Source organism: Acartia tonsa, chromosome 4 (genome assembly GCF_053477335.1).
Source record: "Acartia tonsa isolate MP-2025a chromosome 4, ASM5347733v1, whole genome shotgun sequence".
NCBI lineage: Eukaryota > Metazoa > Arthropoda > Copepoda > Calanoida > Acartiidae > Acartia > Acartia tonsa.
The window spans coordinates 29,332,863-29,356,268 of record NC_137263.1 but is presented as its reverse complement, the minus strand read 5'-3'; the positions used below and the strand labels follow the sequence as shown (position 1 = coordinate 29,356,268).

General features: G+C 32.6%; 1 protein-coding gene across 1 annotated transcript in view; it reads left to right on the top strand.

Moving 5' to 3' along the window:
- LOC145315420 (multiple PDZ domain protein-like) overlaps window positions 1-23,406 on the top strand; it is a 45,097-nt gene that overhangs the window by 13,883 nt on the left and 7,808 nt on the right. Inside the window, exons 17-31 of the mRNA XM_080155402.1 lie at window positions 7,823-7,906; window positions 9,724-10,369; window positions 11,284-11,629; window positions 12,743-12,777; window positions 13,081-13,201; window positions 13,443-13,503; window positions 14,322-14,466; window positions 16,094-16,154; window positions 17,628-17,736; window positions 18,370-18,454; window positions 19,039-19,080; window positions 20,130-20,294; window positions 20,467-20,634; window positions 21,090-21,237; window positions 22,438-22,541. Coding sequence (XP_080011528.1) covers window positions 7,823-7,906; window positions 9,724-10,369; window positions 11,284-11,629; window positions 12,743-12,777; window positions 13,081-13,201; window positions 13,443-13,503; window positions 14,322-14,466; window positions 16,094-16,154; window positions 17,628-17,736; window positions 18,370-18,454; window positions 19,039-19,080; window positions 20,130-20,294; window positions 20,467-20,634; window positions 21,090-21,237; window positions 22,438-22,541 — 2,320 coding nt within the window. The remainder of the gene's footprint in view (window positions 1-7,822; window positions 7,907-9,723; window positions 10,370-11,283; window positions 11,630-12,742; window positions 12,778-13,080; window positions 13,202-13,442; window positions 13,504-14,321; window positions 14,467-16,093; window positions 16,155-17,627; window positions 17,737-18,369; window positions 18,455-19,038; window positions 19,081-20,129; window positions 20,295-20,466; window positions 20,635-21,089; window positions 21,238-22,437; window positions 22,542-23,406) is intronic.

Below are 23,406 nucleotides of genomic sequence, written 5' to 3'. Positions count from 1 at the left end.
AAGCTAAACCTTGTTGGTTCAGCCGGTAGCGAGATACGAGCAAAGGGACAAATGGACGTTCTACTTTGTATTAAGGATAACACAGCCTTTCAATTGTTATTTTATTGTTCAACCATAATTTAATGTGTACTCCTGGTCTAAATATGTGTGCTAGTGTGTGTATTCTAAAATGTTTTTAAAAGCGAAGCTTTTCTATAATTAGGGTCGGTCCGTCCGTCCGTCACGGATAGCTTTTTTCGTTAATTTAGACATGTTAGAATTGTCCTATCGATTTCAAATTTTGCATGCTGATTCCTTTAGTAGTTAGGTACGATTTAGAAAGCGTAGCAACTCTATAATCATTACTAAAATGTCCGTACGTCCATTTTAAACATGTTGATTTTTTAAATTTTTTTAAATAGCTTTTTTCGTTAATTTAGGCATGTTAGAATTGTCCTATTGATTTCAAATTTTGCATGGTGATTCCTGTAATAGTTAGGTACGAGTTAGAAAGCGAAGCAACTCTATAACATTACCAGAATGTCCGTACGTCCATTTTAAACATTTTGATTTTTTTTTACATTTTTAACAACAAATTTGCATGTGACCTAATTATCCGATTGGTCTGATTTTTGGTATACTGATTCCTAGGACAACAAAGTACAATATTATAAGCGAAGCAACTCTATAATCAAGTCCTAAAAAAGTAAGTATGTCCATAATCATTATCCTGTTTCAAGCAGTTTTTCAACAAATTTACTTACAATTTTGCTGTGATTCTTTTACATTCGCATTCTGATTATTCAGTTCTGACATTATACAAGTGTTAATGTCCGTTTGTCCTACCGTTTTAGTGCTTCGCTTTTATGGATGTTGGCATCCTTGTTTTTTTTGTATGTATTATCGGTTATATATTATTAGCGGTTGCGCTCTTAGCATCTAAGAGCTCTATATTCTTAGCAGTAAGGAAAGTAGGAAAATAACCTAAAACTATCCAAGGACCTATGAGAAGCTTCCTTTCAATGGAGAAATCAATAGGTTCAGTAGTCGAAATCTTAAGCTACAGTAAAAAAACTGGCAGTTGTACACCTATCACCTAGGGGGCTCTGTATTCAAAGAGATAGACAGGGGACATAAAATGGCCTAAAACCACCCAAATGATTAAATCTAAAATTGAAATCGCTAAAACTATCCCTTGACCTATGTGAAGCTTCACCATAAATGAGAACTCAATTAGTTTATGAAATCTTAAGCTTCAGATAGTACTTTATATTAAGAATTCGGGCCGCTAGCTGCGGATTGTTAATAAACAGCGGTTAATCTGCTCTTCATATTATTTAAAAAGCAGATAAAGGGAGAATCACAGCGGCTTCTGACTAATAGGCACTTTAGGGCGGCTGGGTTCAGCTTCGGCTGCCGAGCCCTGATTTATATTCAATCTCTTCGTAAAACACTTTTCGGGTAAATATATATATTTATATAAGTCAGTCTATTGATAAAAGACATGAAAAATTTTAGAAGTCTCAACTTTGCAAAATCTCATATTTTTCAATTTCCCTTTGAATCAGTTCTATAGAAGTTAATATCTCTTTTTTTTCCGGAAATAAATTATTCTTTGCTAAAAGTAAAACGTTCATTAAAAATATTTATGCTAAAATATGCTCTTATTTAAAAATGATGATTAAATTGGTGAAATGCTTTATAACAAAAAATATTTATTAAAAACTGAGCTAAAATCTTAAGTTTGTTGAGAATAAAGTTTTTAAGGTATGTTAAATTTAAAGTTTTGGTATTGCTCATACTAGGTCAGGGTTGAGGAATCATTAAAGATATAATATATTTATTACTAAAGACGATCAATCAACCATTTAAATGGAATTTCTATCCGATATAAATATTTTTTTTTTATATTTTAGTACATTCAAGGACGTCCAAGCTTTTATTTTTCGATCAAGATATAATGGGAGGGGGAAGGGGGGGGGGGGGTTGTTAAAGTGGCGAAATTCTTTTAACCTCAAAATTTATACAACGGTGGAAAAAAATTAACATGGGGTAATTACTAATTACCTCCCCCCCCCTTCCATATTTTTGGGTAGGAAATAAAAACACACATATTGGGTGTAAAATGCAAATATTTAAATAAATTTTGAAATAAAGGGCTTTTTTTTAGAGTTTTAGAGGTTTAAGGGATATATCACCTCCACCACTCCCAAAATAACCTTTTTGTTATGTCTGAGGTGTTGGCACAGAAAATCAGAATAAGGACACATTTGCTGATTGTAAAAATATTTATTTGAATATGAAAAGATATGTACAATATTTTATATTTTTGTTAAACTTTGATTATACAGATAAAAGTATTTTTAGCTTATTAGCCTATTTTATTGAATTATGTGTACAATTTTCTATTTTTATCTCAAGCTATTTTTCTTACTTTGAAGTGGTTTAAAAAAAATTGATTTAAAAATCTACAAAAATTTGGCTAAGAAAAGATTTTGTGACTAGACAAAATTTTCTTGACTTGTTGGAATGATGATAAGTTAAACAATGTAATTGGATTCGAGGCCCCCTTCTCTTTCCTCTGCAGTTATCTTTTTTCTTTTCTCTTTTTTTTCTCCCTTTTTTCCAAGATTTTGTTCTCTCTCTCTCTCTCTTTCCCATTTCTTTTCTGAATATTATATTCAGAAAAAAGAAAGAGATAAAAAATGAAAGAGGGTAGGAGTGAAACATAGAGAGAAAATGGAGAATGGGAAAGGTATAGACGGGTATTCAGTAAAAATAGAGAGGAATAGAGTGAAACTAAAGACAGAGAACGTTAGTTGGTTCTGTATGTAAGAGAAAAGAAGAAACAAATAGAATTATAGAGAGAGAGAGAGAAATAGGAGAAAAATAGAGAAAGTCAGATAAAGACTGATAGAGAAAGAAAGGTGGGGGAGAAATAATGTGGGTGTGAAGTAAATGAACAAATTTAGAGAGAAAAGTAAAGCTCAGAAAAGAGAAAGAGAGAATAACTTAAAGAGATTTCTAAAATGTGGTAAAACAGAAAAGGAAATAGTTTCATTTAAAATAGAGAAAGAGATATAGTAAAAGGGTAAGGGGGAAAGTTAGAGAGAACATATTAGAGAAAGATAAAAAGATGGTTAGGAGAGAGAGAAAGAGAGAGAGAGAGAGAGAGAGAGAGAGAGAGAGAGAGAGAGAGAGAGAGAGAGAGAGAGAGAGAGAGAGAGAGAGAGAGAGAGAGAGAGAGAGAGAGAGAGAGAGAGAGAGAGAGAGAGAGAGAGAGAGAGAGAGAGAGAGAGAGAGAGAGAGAGAGAGAGAGAGAGAGAGAGAGAGAGATGGTAAAAAGATGAGGTGCGTATGTAGATGTAGGGTAAGGTATACACAATCTTTACATCCTCTCATCTTCAGTTTGGTTCACAGCTGACTAACTATATCAAGTGTGTACACTGTCTGGCGTGGAAAATATATTACAAACGAAATAGTTACAATTATTCTTACAGTTTAGTGATCATGTAGTAGAAGATCCAGGTATACAATCAACATTTTAAACTAAACTTTTTGTCCTAAGAAAATATAATTTTTTTTCTGATATTTAGTGAACATACTTGAATATTATTGTATACAAATATATATGTTTATGTATATTTAAAATAAAATCTTGATACCAGAGCAAAGTGTGTGTGTGTGTGTGTGTGTGTTTTAGGTGAATAAGTGTTCTTTTTGTAGAGTTGTGCAGTAAATTGTAGGGCGTACTAAATATTCACACACACACACACAAACACACAAACACATATACACATCTTAATGACCCTTACATAACAAAAGAAAATAAATGGTTTAGAAGAATCACAATATTAGAATATACAGAAAGGGCCTTCCGTACTTTAAAAGGTCGTTTTATCAGTTTGGTTATTACGTATGGAATGTGCATACACTTGTTATAGATTAGCTGCCTCTTTCTAATAACTAGCTATCTTATATACGTACTAGGAACTCTTTATTCCAAGTTGCAGCGATGGAAAATTAATAAACCATCATAAGACTTAAATCTCAATAATAAAATAACCTAAAGCCATACCAGGATTTAATTTCTCTTGAATGGAGAACTTGATTGGTTCATTAGTTATTGAAATCTTAAGCTTCAGACAAAAAAAACTAAACTACTTTATATAATAAGAGGATAAAATATTGATCTAAACGGGATTGTGGTTAATTGAATGCAGTTTGAACTTAACAAAACATTTGATATCACAATTAGTGGTAATCAACTGGTGCTAATATGTTTTTTTTAGGGAACCCCATTCCCTCACCCTTTGTAATTGCTAGATTTTTTCTAACACTTTTTTTTCTACAAAATCTTTACTTTTGCTATCTATAATACAAAGTAGAACGATGTCTGTCTGTCCGTCTGTCCGTCTGACCGTCTGTCCGTCTGTCTGTCTGTCCCTTAAGATCTCGGTAACCACTGAACCGATCGGATTCTACTCTTCAGGGTATCTACCTATTGGTCCTGTGGTGGTTTTAAGCTATTTTCTTGGGGGGTGGGACACCCCCAACCCCCCAAAAAACCAAAAAATCCCCCCCCCCAATTTTTTTTTTTTTTTTTTTTTTTTTTGAAGGATATTTCCATGGTCCTTTACGATTTTCGCCATATTTTTTTTTTCACCTCTTGGGGCAAAGCCCCTAGAGGCTAGGGGCGAAGCCGCTAGTAGATATATATAATAATATATGTTTTTTTGTTGTTGTAGGTTCTAAACACAGATATTACATATTAAAAGCAAAGCTTTTCTATACTGAAGGTCGGTCCGTCCGTCCGTACATCTGTAACGGATAGCTAAAAGCAAAGCTTTTCTATAATTAGGTTCGGTCCGTCTGTCCGTACGTCTTAACGGATAGCTTTTTTCGTTAATTTAGGCATGTTGGAATTGTCCTATCGATTTCTAACTTTGCATGGTGATTCCTGTAGTAGTTAGGTACGATTTGGAAAGCGTAGCAACTCTATATTATCCGATTGATCTGATTTTTTGAATACTGATTCCTAGGACAACAAAGTACAATATTATAAGCGAAGCATATCTATAATCAAGTCCTAAAAATGTAAGTATGTCCATAAACATTATCCTGTATCTAGCAGTTTTTCAGCAAATTTACTTATAATTTTGCTTCGACTCTAATATATTTATATTCTGATTATTTAGTTTGACACTATACAAGTGTTAATGTCCGTTTGTCCTACCGTTTCAGTGCTTCGCTTTTATGTATGTTGTCACCCTTGTTTTTCTCTAGAAATAACTTGGTAATTAAACTTTTTTTTTCTTATTACGTTATCTCAATGTTTCTTTCATACCATAAAACCATGATCTAAATTTCAGTAGGGAAAGGTTTTGAACACAGTAAAAGTGTCGGACTGATTATGACGTAACAAAAAAATTAGCCAATGAGAGGCCACTATAAATTTTACCATTGGTCAATAATGGCCTCTCATTGGCTAATTTTTTTTTGTTACGTCATAATCAGTCCGACACTTTTACTGTGTTCAAGGTTTTATTTAAGATGATATTTTAATTAAACTTTAAAATAGCAGTAATATTTGAAATTGTTTCATGATATAATTTTGTGACAAATATCGTTAATTTGGCACGTTTTGAAGATTTTAATGTTACTTTGATGTTACTTTGATGTTACTAGATCCATCATAATTTACAGAAGCAAATCTGTAATTCTTTCCACACGACTGTAAAAAAAGTGTTTTTGTACCTAGGGATCTCGAGGGATAAGATAATTTACACCATATCTTCAATGTACTCAAACATTGTTTATGCAATGCCTAATATTTGTAAGTTAGTAATTACTTTCCTAGATTAAACACTAAAAAATAATATTTCCATCCAATTAATTTTTATTTTTACCATTTAATAAATATTATGAAATGAAGAAAAGAATTAACCTCTAACTAGAGGATTTGATTAATTCTTTATGTTTCAAATTTCTTTCAAAATATTTTCGGATGAAAATTAATCTAATTTATTAGATATATTAAAAATGAACAATTGTAAAAGCATAACCCTTTTTGTGTATATTCTATGTAATGTATTAAGAAAACTTTTATGTATAGTGACACCTGAACTAAAGAGTATCTACGCTTCTAATTAATAATAGAAAGTATAATAATGTATGTCGGTCTATCTGTCTTTCCGTCTGAAGCTTATAGCTGGACCGAAAAAGTTAATTTTGCTTCTCAAGGAGTATAGATTCTGGTCATGTGGTTTTAAGCTAGGGGCGAATCAACTGGTGTTATAATATGTTACCTTACAAAAAGCCAATTTATCTGATAATAGTACTTTTAAAACAATAATAAGCAATCCATTTAAAACTTTCCTTTTAATATTAGATAAGTACGTAGCCAAATAAAAATATGTACGTTAGAATTCAACAATAGATTTTATAAACCAGATTACATGAAATTAAGTGTTTTTCCTCAACTTTACCTTCAATTGAAGAATTGAAACAAAAAGAGCAAATTTCAAGATATTTTACTTTTTAAAAGTATTTTTCAGAAATCTTAAAGAAATTTCCCCAAAGCATTTGAAGTTAAAGTTAGGTTGCATATTTTTGCCCAATTTTACAGGTAAAACACAGCGAGGCTTAATAGTGAATTTTAGAACGTTTATCTTCCTGTTTCTTTCCTCTGGATTTGTAAAATCCGTGAGACCCTATTGCATACTACTAATTAATCAATCTTTCTATTGTGTTCTCAGACACAAGTATTAACTAAGGCTGTGTACAACCATCCATGGACGTAGGGGATAGACAAATGGACAATTTTTGTATCGACAATATCCCTCCAAACTACAGTTGCCTTAAGAATATTTTTAAAAATAGATATTCATTTCAGGTTAGGAAGGGTTAAGTAATGTTATGGATATATTAGACATTTGAAAAGGAATGATAATTTATCTTTCATAGACTTTCCACACATCCCTGAACAAAAATTTATTATTCTACATTTATGATATATATTGTCTTAATCTATTTGAGATACTTTATTCAACACTAGCGGATGCTCCACTAGCATCTAGGGGCCTAATATTCGAAGGGCAGAAAAATAGCCAAAAACCATACTCAGACTTATTGTAAAAATGATTAAATATCCTAAAACCATCTCAGAGCCTATAAGCTTCACTGTAAAGAAGAACCATATCGGTTCAGTGGTTAGCGAGATTCCTTGGGCCAGACAAAAAACGCTTACTACTTTATATAATAGGATTGTATATAATTCTACTATCAAACTATTCCTAAATGACTGAAGAAAACTATATTCACTACGTATAGAACCTGTATAGTCTTAATCTTATTAGATACTAAGTTTAACAATGTATTAATAGAAGCTATTCTATAGATTGCTTTCACTTTACATTAATTCTTTGTAAACAACTAGTAAGTTGTATATATGTGCCCGTGTGTGTGTGTGTTTGTGTATAATTATATATCCAAATATATTCTAAAAAAATCCCGTAAAAGGTCTGACCGATCTTCAACAATTTATAGGGAAGTTTGAATTTGTAATGAACAGGTTTTAGTCTTTTCGAAAGGGAAGTTCATACCTTCCTACGGAGCCTTGAGATTTTATGGCCCAGAGAAGATATTATGCATCCTCCCAAAAGTTTAAACAAAAATAAAAATGGAGATATCACTTCACCCTAAAAACAGAGTATAGCACTTTTTTCTACTAGAATCTTGTACCTGTCGTTTGTACTACTATACTGATTATCAAGACAGTTTCAATCTTGTTTCAAAAAAAGATGTTGTAAACTAATCTTCTAATTTCAAATTTTGTATTTAGATTTGTGTTCATACCATCCTCCAATAATGTGACAACTCCATCTGAGTCCTCAATAATACTATCTGATATACAGGAACAAGAAGAGTAAGTTTAGATTATTGTTCAAGCGAAGCTTCTCTACATGTAACCCGTGTTGGTCTGTTTGTCTCTAGGGTGTAGCCTGATTCTCTAGGGTTATGATTGGAAATTCAACAAAGATAAGAAGTGAGATTCCTTTGGCCAATCTTTGCTGAGCATTGTCATGTTAAATTACTATATGATTTACATTTCTCGATTATTACATTACCCTGGCCACAGTTCCATATTATTCCACTCTTATTAACATTTCAACAACAACAAATCACATGTATACAGTTTTTCTTCTCCTAATTTTAATAAATTATCCTGCATATTTTTAGCAAAGCTACTTAATAAACCACAATGTATGTATGTTTGTCAGTCCGTCTATCAGTCTGTAGCGCTAGGGGGAAAATTTAATTTTCCCAGATTTTAGTTTAGATTAGTCTTTAATCATCTATATTTCTTTCTCTCACATTATGGCCACTTAACATTTGCTCTATAATAAACTTTGTCAGTTTGTCCACCACTGATTTTTTTTGAAATATGATGTCATCCTTGTTTTTACCCGTTGAGCAAACTTTTGTTTAGATTTCATCAGGGCTCAGCAGCCGCGCGTCAGCCGCATGTAAGCAAGAGCGAAATGAACCTTTCCAATTTTAAAAATCAGCTGGAATTCTAAACCTGATCCAAATATTGCAATCCCTCTTTACAATTTTTTTCAGTGTTTCGGGGCCGTTTAATTTTGATGCGGCTCCGGCTCCGAGGAGCTGTATCTGGAAATACGGCTCCGGCTCCGACCTAAAATCAAGAAAAACTCGACATTTTTTCCCCCATAAAAAATATTTTTTACTTTTGACTTTTGAAGGTTTTAAAAGTTCAATATTTGATAAAAATGGACTTGAAAAACTTAAAAAGGGCATTTGCACATGACAAAACAGAGTTACCAAATTATAAATTATAAAAAATCTCTTTATTTATCTAGTCCGGAGCCGGAGCCGTTTTTAACGAAAATTACGGCTCCGGCTCCAGCAAAATATGGCGGCTCCACGGCTCTCGGCTCCGGCTCCGAAACACTGATTTTTTTCAAAGCATTCAAACAGGGTTAAATTTGAGGCTTAGTCGCTGTTGACGAGCTTCTACCGAGCCCTGAATTCAACAGTTCATTCATTTCAAGTTTTAAAAGTTGTTATAGATTATAAAACCACGCAACCTTACAATGATTAAATGCACCATTACAAATAAAATACCTAGTACGTTTGCAATTACATATATTTATAGAAAGTTAATCCTAACAAAATTATAAAATTGTTTCTACACACAAATAAGGATAAATTTATTTAAATGAAATAGAATAGGATTAAATGGTATTTTAAAAATGTACACTTTTATTACTTTATATCTAAACTAGCGACTATGCCCCTTGTGGCACTTGAAGGGGAGGTGAGGGGGGGGGGGTGAGACGACATCCACTCATTTTCAATTTTAGTTCTTTTTAAAAGTAAAAAAAATTGGGGGAGGGGTCATAGCTTAAATGGCGATTTCTCTTGAAATGGTGGTGGTACTCTTTCAAAAAATAGTTACACACCTATGAAAAGCTACATCTACAGAAGAACCATATTGGTTCAGCGGTCAGCAAGATCATTTTAGACAGACAGGCAGACACACACAACACACAGAAAGAAAGACAGACACATCAATTTATTGTCCAATACATTATTCCTTAATATATCTGATTTAACTTTTTGTCCGCTAAAAAAAAGGGTATGTCATACCGGATTTTAATGATACATTACTGCTAAATTACAACAAACCAAGTGGATATCTAATTTTTATTTGTCTAGGTTATCCGTAAGTTCTGGTGGAAATGGAGAGGACAGACTCTGCCTCAACCTGTCCCCTGACATGACCGTCAAATCAGCGGCCACACCTGACTTTCTTTTAGAAAATCTACCTGAAACTTTTATAGACTGGAAGGAACCTGAAGCTACAAGCTCTATAAAAAGTCCAGCAAACTGTGGTGTCCCTTTTGATAATTATACTAGTACTCATGTAGTTTCCGAGGATAAGAGCAATAATATATCTCCTAAAGAAGAAGAAAAGAGTGATATTCTTACAGAAAATTGCCAGGATAAGAGTTCAAACAATCCCACAACTCCTCGGGATTATAACAGCCAAAAAAAAGTTAGCTGCGCAGCCACTCCTTCGCCCAGCAACTGTACATCTGCACCACACCTTGACTGGACAGCTGGAGGACACCAGGAGGAGGCGCCAACACAACAAGAGAATCAGGGGGAAACAATTAGCCCAACCACAGCAGAACAAAACCATAAAGAGGGGAATGAAGGGGAAAAGTGTTTAGGAGAAGAGGTAAAAGGAGGGAAAGGATTGCCTACTGGATTCCTTGAGGAAAAGGCTGCCTCTCCTGCACGTGAGGGAAGCCCTATCAACGACTTTATATCCTCAGTGGATAATCTGCCACCTACAAAGGTATACAATTAATATTATACTTCAGTGCTATAGTTTAAATAAAGATTTAGTGAACTTAAAAACAAATGACAGTAAATTTAACACATCTTACACACACAAAAAAACAACAATTGAATTGGAAAATAATTAATAAAAAAGTTATCTTTAAATTAGTGAAATTTTGATTAAGTGACAACTGTTTAATTTTATTTGATATTCATAAATTTTAAGGCTTCACTTATATATAGTTTAGAGTTTGACTGTCTTTAAATCTTATGAAAACTTTAATCAAATTGTAATGTAGAAAAATGTTGTAAAGAGTTTTTTTTTATAATTCTTTCAGATATTTTTAAATCAAAAAGTCACTTTTCAAATAACAAAGGAATTTCTTAAAACTGCAAAACTTTAATGGAAAATCCTATATTATAAATCGAGGGACTTCTCTTCCTTTTAGAGTTGTACGTCACGTCTTCACTATTTGATTATCTGCATGAGACCTTACGTCTCTTGTTCTAATAGATATTATAGAATTGTCTCATAGTTGTAAAACCTGAAATGATTGTTATTTGTTTTCCCAACAAATACAGCTTGCTACTTTACATATGAGTATTCAGTATAGCCTGGAAAATTCTATACACCCATGCAATCACAATCCGTTTGTCACTACTAGTAAATAGCTTACCCATTATAAAATTTAAATCGATATAATGTCATATTTTAAACGTTGTCTTTAAATGAATTTTTTTATTACATAATTCTGAGTAGAGCTCCTCTACAATTATATCCTATTGTTAAAATGTTGTTTATATTGTTTTGTTAATTTGTTAACTTTTTGAATGTTGTCATTCTTGCTTAGACAGTAAAAGAAGGAATTATAAAAACAGTAAATCTATAAGGTAATTTTTTGTGTAATTTAACAATGCAAATATTTTCAGGACTCCCCAGAAAAATTTGTTCTCGAAATCGAAAAATCACCTCCTGTTGAAAGAGATAATACTCCTGAAATTGCAGCAGCTGCAGCCACAACTCAGCCAGAAAATGAGACTTTGACTAGTCCTTCTGGAACTCCTGGACAGGTTGATCCTGAACCTTCCAACAATAGCCATAATAAATCAATAGACAATACTCTTACTGAAACGGCCAATACTACCAAAGAAGAAAAGACTGTTGATGCTGAGCAGATAATTAAAACTAAAACAAGTGAGATTGCTGAGAGTTGTAAGGTCACCGCTACTGTTCCGACTAATAATAACAGATGCATACAATCAACTAACTCAAAAGGAAACAAAATATCTTGTTTATATTTTGAAAACTAATATATTATAAAGTCAAAAATTAGAAGGTAGACAAATGACAAAAACCTAAATATTATATTTTTATATTTAAAATCAAAATATACTGAAATGTTCTTTGTTCACATATCATATATACAATATTTGCTCTTAGCATCAGCAGAGAATGGAAGAATCCCTAATATTGTAGATGAAGTACTCATACCCCATCCCCAATGTTTTTTTCATTATTATTATTGAGGGAATAAAAATTATGCTTCAGAAGAGCCCTGTAGGGACAGAGCATCCATTAGATGCGACAAGGTTAAAGTTATGGGGATATAGTTACTCCACTTGTAAAATAAAGGATAGTACCAAGAATTGTGAGCATTATAAATGCATTATATTTGGCCACTAGACAATCTCTCATGCTCCAAACAATTAGAATAATTATTTTTAGATACATGAGCCAACGACACTTTTTTCTTAAGATTAGTGCATGCAAGGTTTACAGGGATAGCACATGTCAATAATATAAAATAATATTATCCACCAATTATGAAATCATCTTTTATGCTGACTAATATAATGGAATGGCTGTAGAATATAAGAAGATAGGGGAGAAATTGTCGTCAATTTAGCTTGCTAACATGGAACCCATCTATTGGTCATTTCGTTTCTACTGTGGGGGGGGGGGGGGTAAAGTAAAGGCGGTGGAACGGGGGAATCTTTATTTTAGCCTTCTGCGTGTTCGACTATAAAAGAAAATGAAAAAAAATCCAGATAATAATATATCCATATATAATGTAGTATTTTTTACTTTTCAATGTTTTATTTCTTTCTCGAATTTCATTATGTTTATAATTTTGAAGAAAAAAAACTATAGGTCAATTAATTGAAAAAAAGTATATATTTTACAATAAAACAAATATCTAATTTGCTGTGTAAAATTTTGCATTTCAAGCTTATTCTTTTTCTCCAGTCGGAATTTGAAAATTTTCTTGGAAAAGAATTCAAAAGTCAAACACAGCATTGGAGCAGACAAAAAAAAGAAGGTTAAAGCGAAAATAATATATAGACAGTGTTTTAAGGAAACTATAAAAATAACAAGATATTTCTTTAGTATCGCGAATCGCAGAAAAGATGCAGACAAATCAGGTAAAAAAAAATATTTCGAAAATCACAATTAGTTTTAATTCGATCAAATTTATAAATTTCTAATTTAGCCCATAAATGATCAGACAAGTGAAATGGAAATAAAACCAATAATATCAAAATGATAGAGATGATTTTTTAAAATAATAAATGAAATTTAGATCATAAAACAACTATCTCAACTACTTTACTATCATATGCATTTCAAGAAAAGATTCTCGTTCCTATTTTAGTAAATTTAAATGGACTAGGCCAAATTCCCACAACTCATACTTAATAAAGTTTCCTAATAAGACCAAATTTCAGGGAGACCTATCTGCTAGTCGGACTCCAAAATGTTGGGGCCCGAAACGGATGGTTGAGGTGCCGCGGGAACCTGGACAGTCACTGGGCATCTCTATTGTTGGCGGCAAGGTCGAAATGTCAGGTAAAATATGAAATAGTATCTTAAGATTGGAACCAGACCCCACCAAGTTACCTCAACTACCTTCTGACCGCTTCGCAGGGTTAACTTAACCAAACTATGGGACATTAAATTTTTTAAATAACCTAACGCAATGGAGATTTTAGTAAATGAGTACAATTATGTTTAGATACCATGTCAATCATTTGTTTTAATTTCTACAAAAAAAGTAAGTATTTTTTTCATTGTTATTTTTCTATTTTAGGCGGTTCCACAGTTGACGGAATATTTATTAAGAATGTGATACCCTCAAGTCCAGCTGGAAGGTAAGAATAATATTTATTAAGAATGTGATACCCTCTAGTCCAGCTGGAAGGTAAGAATAATATTTATTAAGAATGAGATACCCTCTAGTCCAGCTGGAAGGTAAGTATAATATTTATTAAGAATGTGATACCCTCTAGTCCAGCTGGAAGGTAATAATAATATTTATTAAGAATGTGATACCCTCTAGTCCAGCTGGAAGGTAATAATAATATTTATTAAGAATTAGATACCCTCTAGTCCAGCTGGAAGGTAAGAATAATATTTATTAAGAATGTGATACCCTCTAGTCCAGCTGGAAGGTAATAATAATATTTATTAAGAATGTGATACCCTCTAGTCCAGCTGGAAGGTAATAATAATATTTATTAAGAATGAGATACCCTCTAGTCCAGCTGGAAGGTAAGAATAATATTTATTAAGAATGTGACACCCTCTCTTCCAGCTGGAAGGTAATAATAATATTTATTAAGAATGTGATACCCTCTAGTCCAGCTGGAAGGTAATAATAAGATTTATTAAGAATTAGATACCCTCTAGATCAATTGGTTGGGACCCCGACCCCTTCCAATTCAAGTTTTTTTTTAAAAGAGTAACAAATATGGAGAGTTTTTTTTTTTTTTTGTGGGAAGGTTGGTGGTTTCCTTCTCCAAAACTAGTTGTAAACCTTCCCAGGAGCTATAAGAAGCTACATTGTAAAGGAGCACCATATCCGTTTAGCGGTTGGCAATTTTATTCGGTACAAAAAAACAGACAAACAGAGACAGATCCTAAAATACGGTTATTTTTATATATGGCTATCCTTTAAATTTACTTGCAGGACTGGAGGTCTTAGTACTGGTGACAGGATAGTGGAAGTTGATGGTTATCCCTTGTTATCCTCTGACCAAGAGGATGCTGTCAAAGCCATTTCCAATGCCAAGACTCCTCTACGGCTAATGGTTCAAAGCTTGATCCAACAAAAGGTAATTCCAAATGTTCCTTTCTTTAAACATAAAAAATAAATTAAGGCAAAGAGAGTGAAGAGGGTAAGCAGCTCAAAGCAAGATTAATCATTTTCATTATTAGTGCAGCAATTGCAAGCTTTTTAGTTTCATTGTGAAAAAGAAACAGCTAAGAATTCAGAAAAAAATTGGTTATTAATGCTTTAAAGTAAATTGATTAATGTAATAAATGGTTGACTTAAAATACACATATATAATTGAAAAAGGTCTAATTTTTCCTTTGGGTGACATAACAAAAATTAAATTGTAAAATTCACTATTCAAAAAATCAGAAATAAGAAAATCTCTTACATATTTCCATATACAATTAAATATAATTACGTGCACAGGGTTTGACCAGGGATGGGGTATTTCGTTAAGAGATGAAAAAAGGGGAAGGCTGGCCTTACCAATTTAAATTTTAGGGGGGGTGGGGGGAATATTTACAACCCTTTACAATCCCTTTCTGCACAATTTTAAGAATAGTTTTTTTTAGATATTCTTCATAAAAAGTCTCTAAATTTAGACAAAGCAATGTACTAACAATTCATAGTTATGTAGTGGCTGTGATACCTTAACAATTTGTAAACGTGACCTTCACTTGCTTCAGGAGAAAACAGATTATAATAAAGTGTGTGATGATTTCATTATTTTTTCTTCTCAATTCTGCATCAATTTTTGTGTATTAATATTCGTAGCGGAATCCATATAAGATCTGTTGACTATATAACAACTTGTATGCAAGATAGTTCTAATGCATAATAACAAGATTAATTTTGTTCACAAGTTTCGCAGATACAAGGAAAATAAATTAGAAATAATCTAATCTCAAGAACTAAAGTTTTTCAAGATAACATATTGCATTAACGGTGCGTGAAAAAATATTCGCCAATTAAGCATTCATTTTAAAAAAGCTTTAAAGCTTTAGCTTTGTTTTTGTAAATCTGTATGATATGATATGATGTTCAGGATATGAAACATTTATTTTGTGTGTACATTCCACTGACCAAGAGATTTTCTTTTTTTCTTTGTATGTATGTCTTACATCCTTAGGTTTACACTTCTCATGATTTTAAAATTTTCGGGTTACTCAGGCAAACCCTCTGCATGAAACTTGTATAGATGGCAATATTGAATCTGTTCAATAATTTGGAGTTTGGTCCCTTTCGTGGCAACACCTCTTAAGGGTCGATTTGTCGTATTTTCAAAATGGCTTTTAAAAGGTTATATCAGGTTAGGTTAGGTTATATTGGGTTAGGTGATTGCCCCGCATGGTTAGAGCCCCCATCAGGGGCTAGAAATAGGAGAAAAGCTACCGTGAAAAAACGATGAAACGCTCCTTAAGAGGCGTTGCTACAAAAAGGACTATACCCAAAATTTGTTTATTATTCGTATTGACCTAAAGAAAAATAACTATTTTATTGAAATTGTTTTCAAAGGTTTGTGCGGGATAATATAATATATCTTTAAAAATTTTGAAGAGGGCAAAAGGAGAGGTTCCAATATTTGAGGGGGGAGGGAGTAAATACCTCTTCAGAGTTACACCTCCCTCCCTTGGACGTCCATGGTCAGGATGATTTTTTTTTATCAAGATTATATTTTAATTTAGAGCGTGGACAATAAAGGTGGAATTAACAAGAACAACAATAACAATCATCAGCACAGCCAAGGTAATAAATCTATGATACAAAGTAGAATGATGTCTCCCATAAGATCTCAGTAACCACTGAACCGATCGGATTCTACTCTTCAGGGCATATACCTATTGGTCCTGTGGTGGTTTTAAGCTATTTTGGAGGTGAGACACCAAACCCCCAAAAATGTAAATTCCCCCCCCCCAAAAAAAATTCCTAGTGCTGCCCATAAATTATGGGCAGCACCAGAATTTTTATTTTTTATTCATATTTTTCAATTTTTTTTAAATTACCTAATGAAGCAAAGCCCCTAGAGGCTAGGGGTTAAGCCGCAAGTATAATAATAATACGATAATTATAATAATACCCTAACGCGTACGTAAGGCGGGTATAGAGGGTGTCTACAACCCCTAAAACAAGATATTATAAATAACATCCTTTCTTTTTTTCCACATCTAAAGATTTTACAACCCCCTAGTAAAATCATGTGCACGCCACTGGACTAGTTTCTGTCTTTTATTAAAAAAATAAACTAAAAAAGTCAGAATAATTTGATATACAATTTAAAATCAAATGAAATCGCGAAAAAAATCCGCATATAATTATACATACCTCCAACGACGTTAAATTAATGTAAAGTAATCTATTATTTTATTCTCCCAGCTACTAAAAACAGAATATACATGTTGACATTGGGAGGAAGATCTAACACAAGTCTTTACCCTACCCAAGCATATACTGCAAAATGCTCAGAAAGCCTTGGACTGTTTTTGCCAAGTTTTCTAATTTCTAAGTGCCATTTTATAAAATCAATTATTGAATTTAGTTTAATATTACATTAGAATTAAAAAACTTGATATAAAATTGTATGAAAATTATGTCCAACTTGTGCATAAATATAAATGGCTTCTTTCTGCGGTAATAACTTTAAAGTGTTTTAACATTTAAACTATATTTCTACAAACTGCCTTATTTTAAATTGATTATTTGTTTTAAAAAAGCCACTCATTTTTACTCATTGTTGTTGCATCATAAAAGAAAATTAGCATTTAAACTTTTCTTGTTTTAAAATTGCTAATGTTTTTATTTGGTGGATTTGCTTGAAACAGGCGAAACCTTTACTACATACATAACAGAACAAAGTTCCCTATTTCTAAGCCTACCGAATACTAATCCCCCCCCCCCCCCCCCTTGAATTAAAAAAGTAACAAGATGGCAATAACATTGCTTTACAAACATAGAAATTTTTTTAGTGGATTTATAAAATCTTTGAGTTGTACAGAATAAAAAATAATTATAAATTTCCTATTTAAATGCGAAGCTAATCTAAATATAAGGTTGGTCCGTTCGTCCGTTATTACTCTATCATCTTAAGTAATAAATAAATATTATTATTTTTAGCTCAACTCTGTAATTAATAGGCAGACCTATTCTCTGATTTGTTCAGCTTCGTTTCTATGGACATTGTTAAAGTTAATTTTTTACATAATTTCTTTTTACTTATTTTAGATGACTACCGGAAAGGCAAAGCTCCTTCAAAATTAATAATCCCAAACATATTTTTTAATCCGGCCAATGGACCAACAAACGGGCCGACAACAAATGGGTTCTCTTCCAGGTATATTTATAAACTTGTTCCGTTATTGATAGCGAACCATTCATTTAGTCCGTCTTGCCAGGAAAGCTTCTTATATGAAAAGTAATGATATGCCAACCTCCAAATAAATATTGATCTTGGCAACATTTATCAACGCTGATTTAAAATAAAAAGTTACTGGTATCTGTTAACGTTGGATATCATTGATTTCAGTACATGCTTCCAGTACAAGCAGATTATTCCAAAAATTATATGGGGTTGAATCCAGGGAAAACCAGCAAGCAAAATAAAATTGGAGCCAGTTATTTCAAAAATTGTGAAAAAGGCTAACCCATCGGTGGTATTTTTGTTAGGAAAAGTTTAACTTCTTGAATCTTATTAGCATATCTTTTTTTCTGTTATAATCCCCAAATACAGATGATTTTAACCCCGAGTTCCATTTGATCATCTCAAAATTATTTTTCAAATTATCACAGGAAGGTAGAGGACAAACTAAAAATATACTAATATTTCAACTAATAATTGTATATTAATTTGTCCATTGTAGGAACGCTAGATCCCTGGTTTAATCTAATCTATTAAAACTAAACCATTTCTATTATTTTCAGAGAAGCTTTCTATGTTAAATGAAAATATATTTTTATTTTCTTTTAGTGGTGCAAGTTCTGAGCGAGGTTCTTCTAGAGGAATTTCAAGTCGGAATGGAAAAGAGTTTGCAAATAATAATAACTCCAAACCAGTAAGTTAAACTAATAATCCTTATATAAAAGTACCAGGATCTTCTAATATGTCCTGTGAAGGTTTATAACTATGTTAGGGGAGGGTACAACCACCCACATTAAGAAATTGCCTCTAGAAAAAATGAGATACTCCCAAATTTTTAAAAACTTTTTCTTTTTAAAAGTAAAATTAAATGTGGGATCGACTCCCCACCCCTAGAGGCTTCTAGGCACGTAAATGCCAGTCCCAATTTACAATAGTATGTTTTATCTCTATGTCTGTGTAGCTTAGGAGTTTAATAAATATTGAACAGTTTGAGTTATTGATGTTATGGATGCCTCACATAGGTTCTAGGACCTATGAGAAGCTACACTGTAAAGGAAAACCATATCGGTTCAGCAGTTTCAGATCCTTCGGTACAGATAAACAGATAGAGATCCTATTTTCATATAAGGATTCTAAAAAAGTATGAAAAGAGAGGGAGTAGAAATGAAGGGTTGTCTTTCTATAATTTTGTTCGTAGCTCTATTTTTGTTGCGAATGTGATTCTTGTAACACTTTAAAAAACTTTTCGATAATGTAATTAATTAAATATAATTTTAGACCTCCGCACGAAAGAGCAGTATATCTCCTTCATCACCTGAGGTATCTTTTATTTGAAGACAAGCTTTTATACCATCGCGGGGTGTTTTTGTCATCCCTTTGTATGTATGTATGTCGATAACGGATAGTTCTCATAGTAAACTTTGTAATGTAAAAGTTATCGAATTATATAAGCCTAGCATCTCTGCCAGATCATCTGTATGTCTATATTAATCACTATCGGCTACGCCCATAGAGGACTCTTGCGGAAGGAGGTGTATTTTCTAGGGGCAATTTCTCTTTTGAGGGATGAGGTACTCCCCTCCCCCCCCCAAAAAAAAATAAAAAATTAAACCTTCCCAGGACCAAAGAGAAGCTATACTGTAAAGGATGAACATATCGGTTCAGCAGTTTGCGAGATCCTCCGAACAGATAGACAGATTGTTACTTTTATATAAAAATGATTTTACCTATTTTAATACCAAGTTTTTATACGTTTTTTTTATGGATATTATCATTCTTATTTAATTATAACTTATAATTGTATTTTATATTTACAATAATACATTATTCTCATATTTAATTTACTTTAAACAAAAACAAATATGATTATGATAAGTGAGCTAAAATTATGACCCTAAATAGCTAACTTGCCAATAACAGTTGCGGCTACGTTGTTAACAAATCAATTAATATGACATTAACATTTGAGAGTTCCTCTTTTTAAAAGTAATTTAGATTTTAGATTTTTAAAATTATCCAATAACAAAGAAATTTGAGACTTTTTACCTAATTGTTTTTCTTACGGCCAGACTCATAGACACATTTGGTTACACAGTACCTGAGTTACTAAATTTGGTTACACAGTACCTGAGTTACTAAATTTGGTTACACAGTACCTGAGTTACTAAATTTGGTTACACAATACCTGAGTTACTAAATTTGGTTACACAGTACCTGAGTTACTAAATTTGGTTACACAGTACCTGAGTTACTAAATTTGGTTACACAGTACCTGAGTTACTAAATTTGGTTACACAGTACCTGAGTTACTAAATTTGGTTACACAGTACCTGAGTTACTAAATTACATAAATAAAAATGTATTATTAGGTTCGAGATAATTATAGTTATTCCTATGCCAAAACTGGTGACGGTCCTCTGCCCGGAAACTGTGTGGTCACCAACCTGGCGGACCTAAAGCCTGGGGACGCCAGCAGCATGCGCTCTGATTGGTCTAGGACCAGCAGTCCGCCTCCAGAACCAGAACTTATACAGGTAGGGATAGTAATCAGTTACGGGAGGCCATATTCACAGTTAAGTAAATCTGGTGATTTCCTTTAATGTGCCTTGCGAGCACAGAAACTTAACCTGCTTAATCCTACCCCCTTCCATTATCTTCAGTGTTTGAGGTGATTATATTCATTTTATATCTTATTATTTATTTCAGAGTGGCCTAACTGATCAAGAGAAGTTTATAATTAACACAAAAATTGACTTCGCCAAACGTGACAAGGAAAGAGGTAACAGAGATGACGACAAGAATGAAGATCCGGTCGAGTGCACCATTGTCGACGACAAGATTGTCGAGAGAAAGCCCATAAGATCATCCAGCATTGTGAGTTGTTTTCATCTCAAACGCAAGAGTGTATATCTAACTTAGCTTCTCTCCTAATGTAGATATAACTGTAGGAATGAACGAATATGATAAGGATCTAAATTTTATTCATGTCTGCTAGATGGCTACTTTTTACTTTATTTATTGTTATTCTGATTTCTTCACATTTTGTTTGGTTTTGTTCAATGATGATAACCTTTCAGTAGTGAAGCACAAAAAAATCATGTATGGACAAATAGCAACCGAGAAATTAATGTCTCCCCCACTGCGTTATTGACACACAGACAAAGAAAATTGTAGGGTAGATTCGCTACTTAAAACTTATAACTTAAATCTTGACTATAAATTTTATGAATAATCGAACTTTTATTAAAGAGTTTATTTTAACTGGATTAAAATCGAATCTTTCCAATTTTAGCACATTTGCAAAGTGTTTCTATATAGATTTACTTTAGGCCTCTATGAAAAGTGTTGATGGTGGCATGGTTGATGAAGATGGAGATATTGACATGGAGGAAGAAGCAACCTGGTCTAAAATGGATGGCGAAATTATTAAAGCAGTTGTGGAACAAAACGAATATGGCCTTGGTTTATCTTTAGCAGGTTAATCATTATTTTTGTCACAATATTGAATGTATCCCTTAAAATTGTCTCTTGAGCACTGACCGCTCCCCTTTATTTTGAAATAAATTTGTAATAATTGTAGAGGGAGGTGGGTAGTTTTTCGGTTGTTTGTACTTTACGACAGGTTAGGTTATATTGGGTAGTCCCGCAGGGTTAGAAAACAGCTTATACAGGCTTCTCACTGTTTTGACCGTTCGTAGGGGTTAGACATAGTTAAACAATTACTCCACTTCACTTACTTTCAACTTTTTAAAAAGATAAATGGGGGGAGGTCTAGTGATTAAGAGCGCCAAATGTTGTTTCGAAACAAGGCAAAATGTAAATTGTACATATATATAAAACACAATTTAAGTCATAAAATGAATGTATGAGTTAACGTGTTTATTTTGTGTTTATGTCTTTCTTTCTGTAATTGGAGATTACAATTGCAAGAGCCTGTATATGCGTGTTTGTTTGTTTCATTTTTCCTTTTCTATTTTACACTTTTCAATGTCAATTATAATTGTAATTATTTCCCAAACTTTTTCTGCTACCCTTTCTTTTTAAGTGTATAATTTGTGACCATTTTGAGTACAGCTGCTCTGTAAATAAACCATTTAGACAGTTTGATTTTAATTTCATTGTGTTCTGTATTTATTTATGCGACCTTATTTTGTACTTATATTTTTTCCGAAAAAAAGAATTTAGATTAACGTTAACCCAAAATTCTTTGCAAAAAAGTAAATAAAACATTTTCTGAAAACTGAATAATTAACTCTAGTTTTAGAGTTTTCTTTTCCAAAGGTTAGATTGTAATAATATTATTTTTTATTATATACCTCCGGGGACGGTTAATAACACATAGGGCCAAATCTTTATTGCAGGTCCCAGGGTACAAACATCCCAATTATTGCAGACAACAATACCTTTGATTGCCAACATGAATCTGAAAATCCTAACTGTGCATGGTAATGGTGGCAATGAGTTGCGCGGCTAATAATGTCGCACATCTAACATAGCAGCAGTAGGTACAAAAAGGTTTAGGTAAATTTTCGACCGCATCACCTCCCCAACGACGTGCAGATGAACTTCGTGTTACGATTATATTAGATTTTTTCTTTACCTAAATCAAATTAATTTAAATCCGGACAAAAAAAAATAAATAAAATGCCTTTCCTACAAAGATTTGTTTGCTTTCAGGTCACAAAGATCGTGAGACAATGAGAACATTTATTTGTGGTATACATCCCAGGGGCAAAGCTCATCAGCTGGATTTGTTTAAACCTGGTGACCAGCTACTCAAGGTAAATATTTGTAGTATACCTTTTAGGAGTAAAGATCATCAGCTGGATTTGTTTAAACCTGGTGATCAGCTACTCAAGGTAAAATTATTTTTAGTATACATCCTATTTGTAAAGCTTATTAGCTGGATTTGTTTAAACCTGGTGACCAGTTACTCAAGGTAAAATTATTTGTGGCACACCCCATTGGAGAGGATGTGAGCTGGATTTGTTTTAACCTGGTGATCAGCTACTTAAGGTAAAATTATTTGTGGTATACATCTCATTAGCTAGATTTATTTTTATGATTATAATTATTTATTTGTGATCAGCTACTCAAAGTAATATTATTTTGATAACCCTCCTTGATAAAGATGATCAGCTTGATCTGTTAAAACCTGGTGACCAGCTAGTCAAGGTAACTTATTTATAACTTAAAGTACATTTCTTGTAAAAACATATTCTAATTCTCGATGAATCTCAACTAATTATTGGTAATTTATTCTAATTGACAGAATTGACGTAAAAGCGTGTCAAATCTTTTTGCCCTTTCTCAATGCAGCGATATCATTAATCAACAAATCAATTCATTTTGTTTCATTCCCCTGGAAAAGAATGGTATCCTTGTTATTTTTTATTTTCAATCCTTTTGATAAGGATATTACATAAATGCATTTGAGATAAACAAGGTCATAAATATACATGTTAAAGGGGTAATATAAATTGTTACCTTACATTTATTTTATTGCAAGGTATAATACATGTTTTGGTAGAAAAATAAAAGCATGCTTTAGGCGTAAAGTTGCAACGCGACATACCATGCAAATCTAACAAAATATATTGAATCAATATTTTAGCTTTTCTATCCCACATTTTATTTCTCCTGACT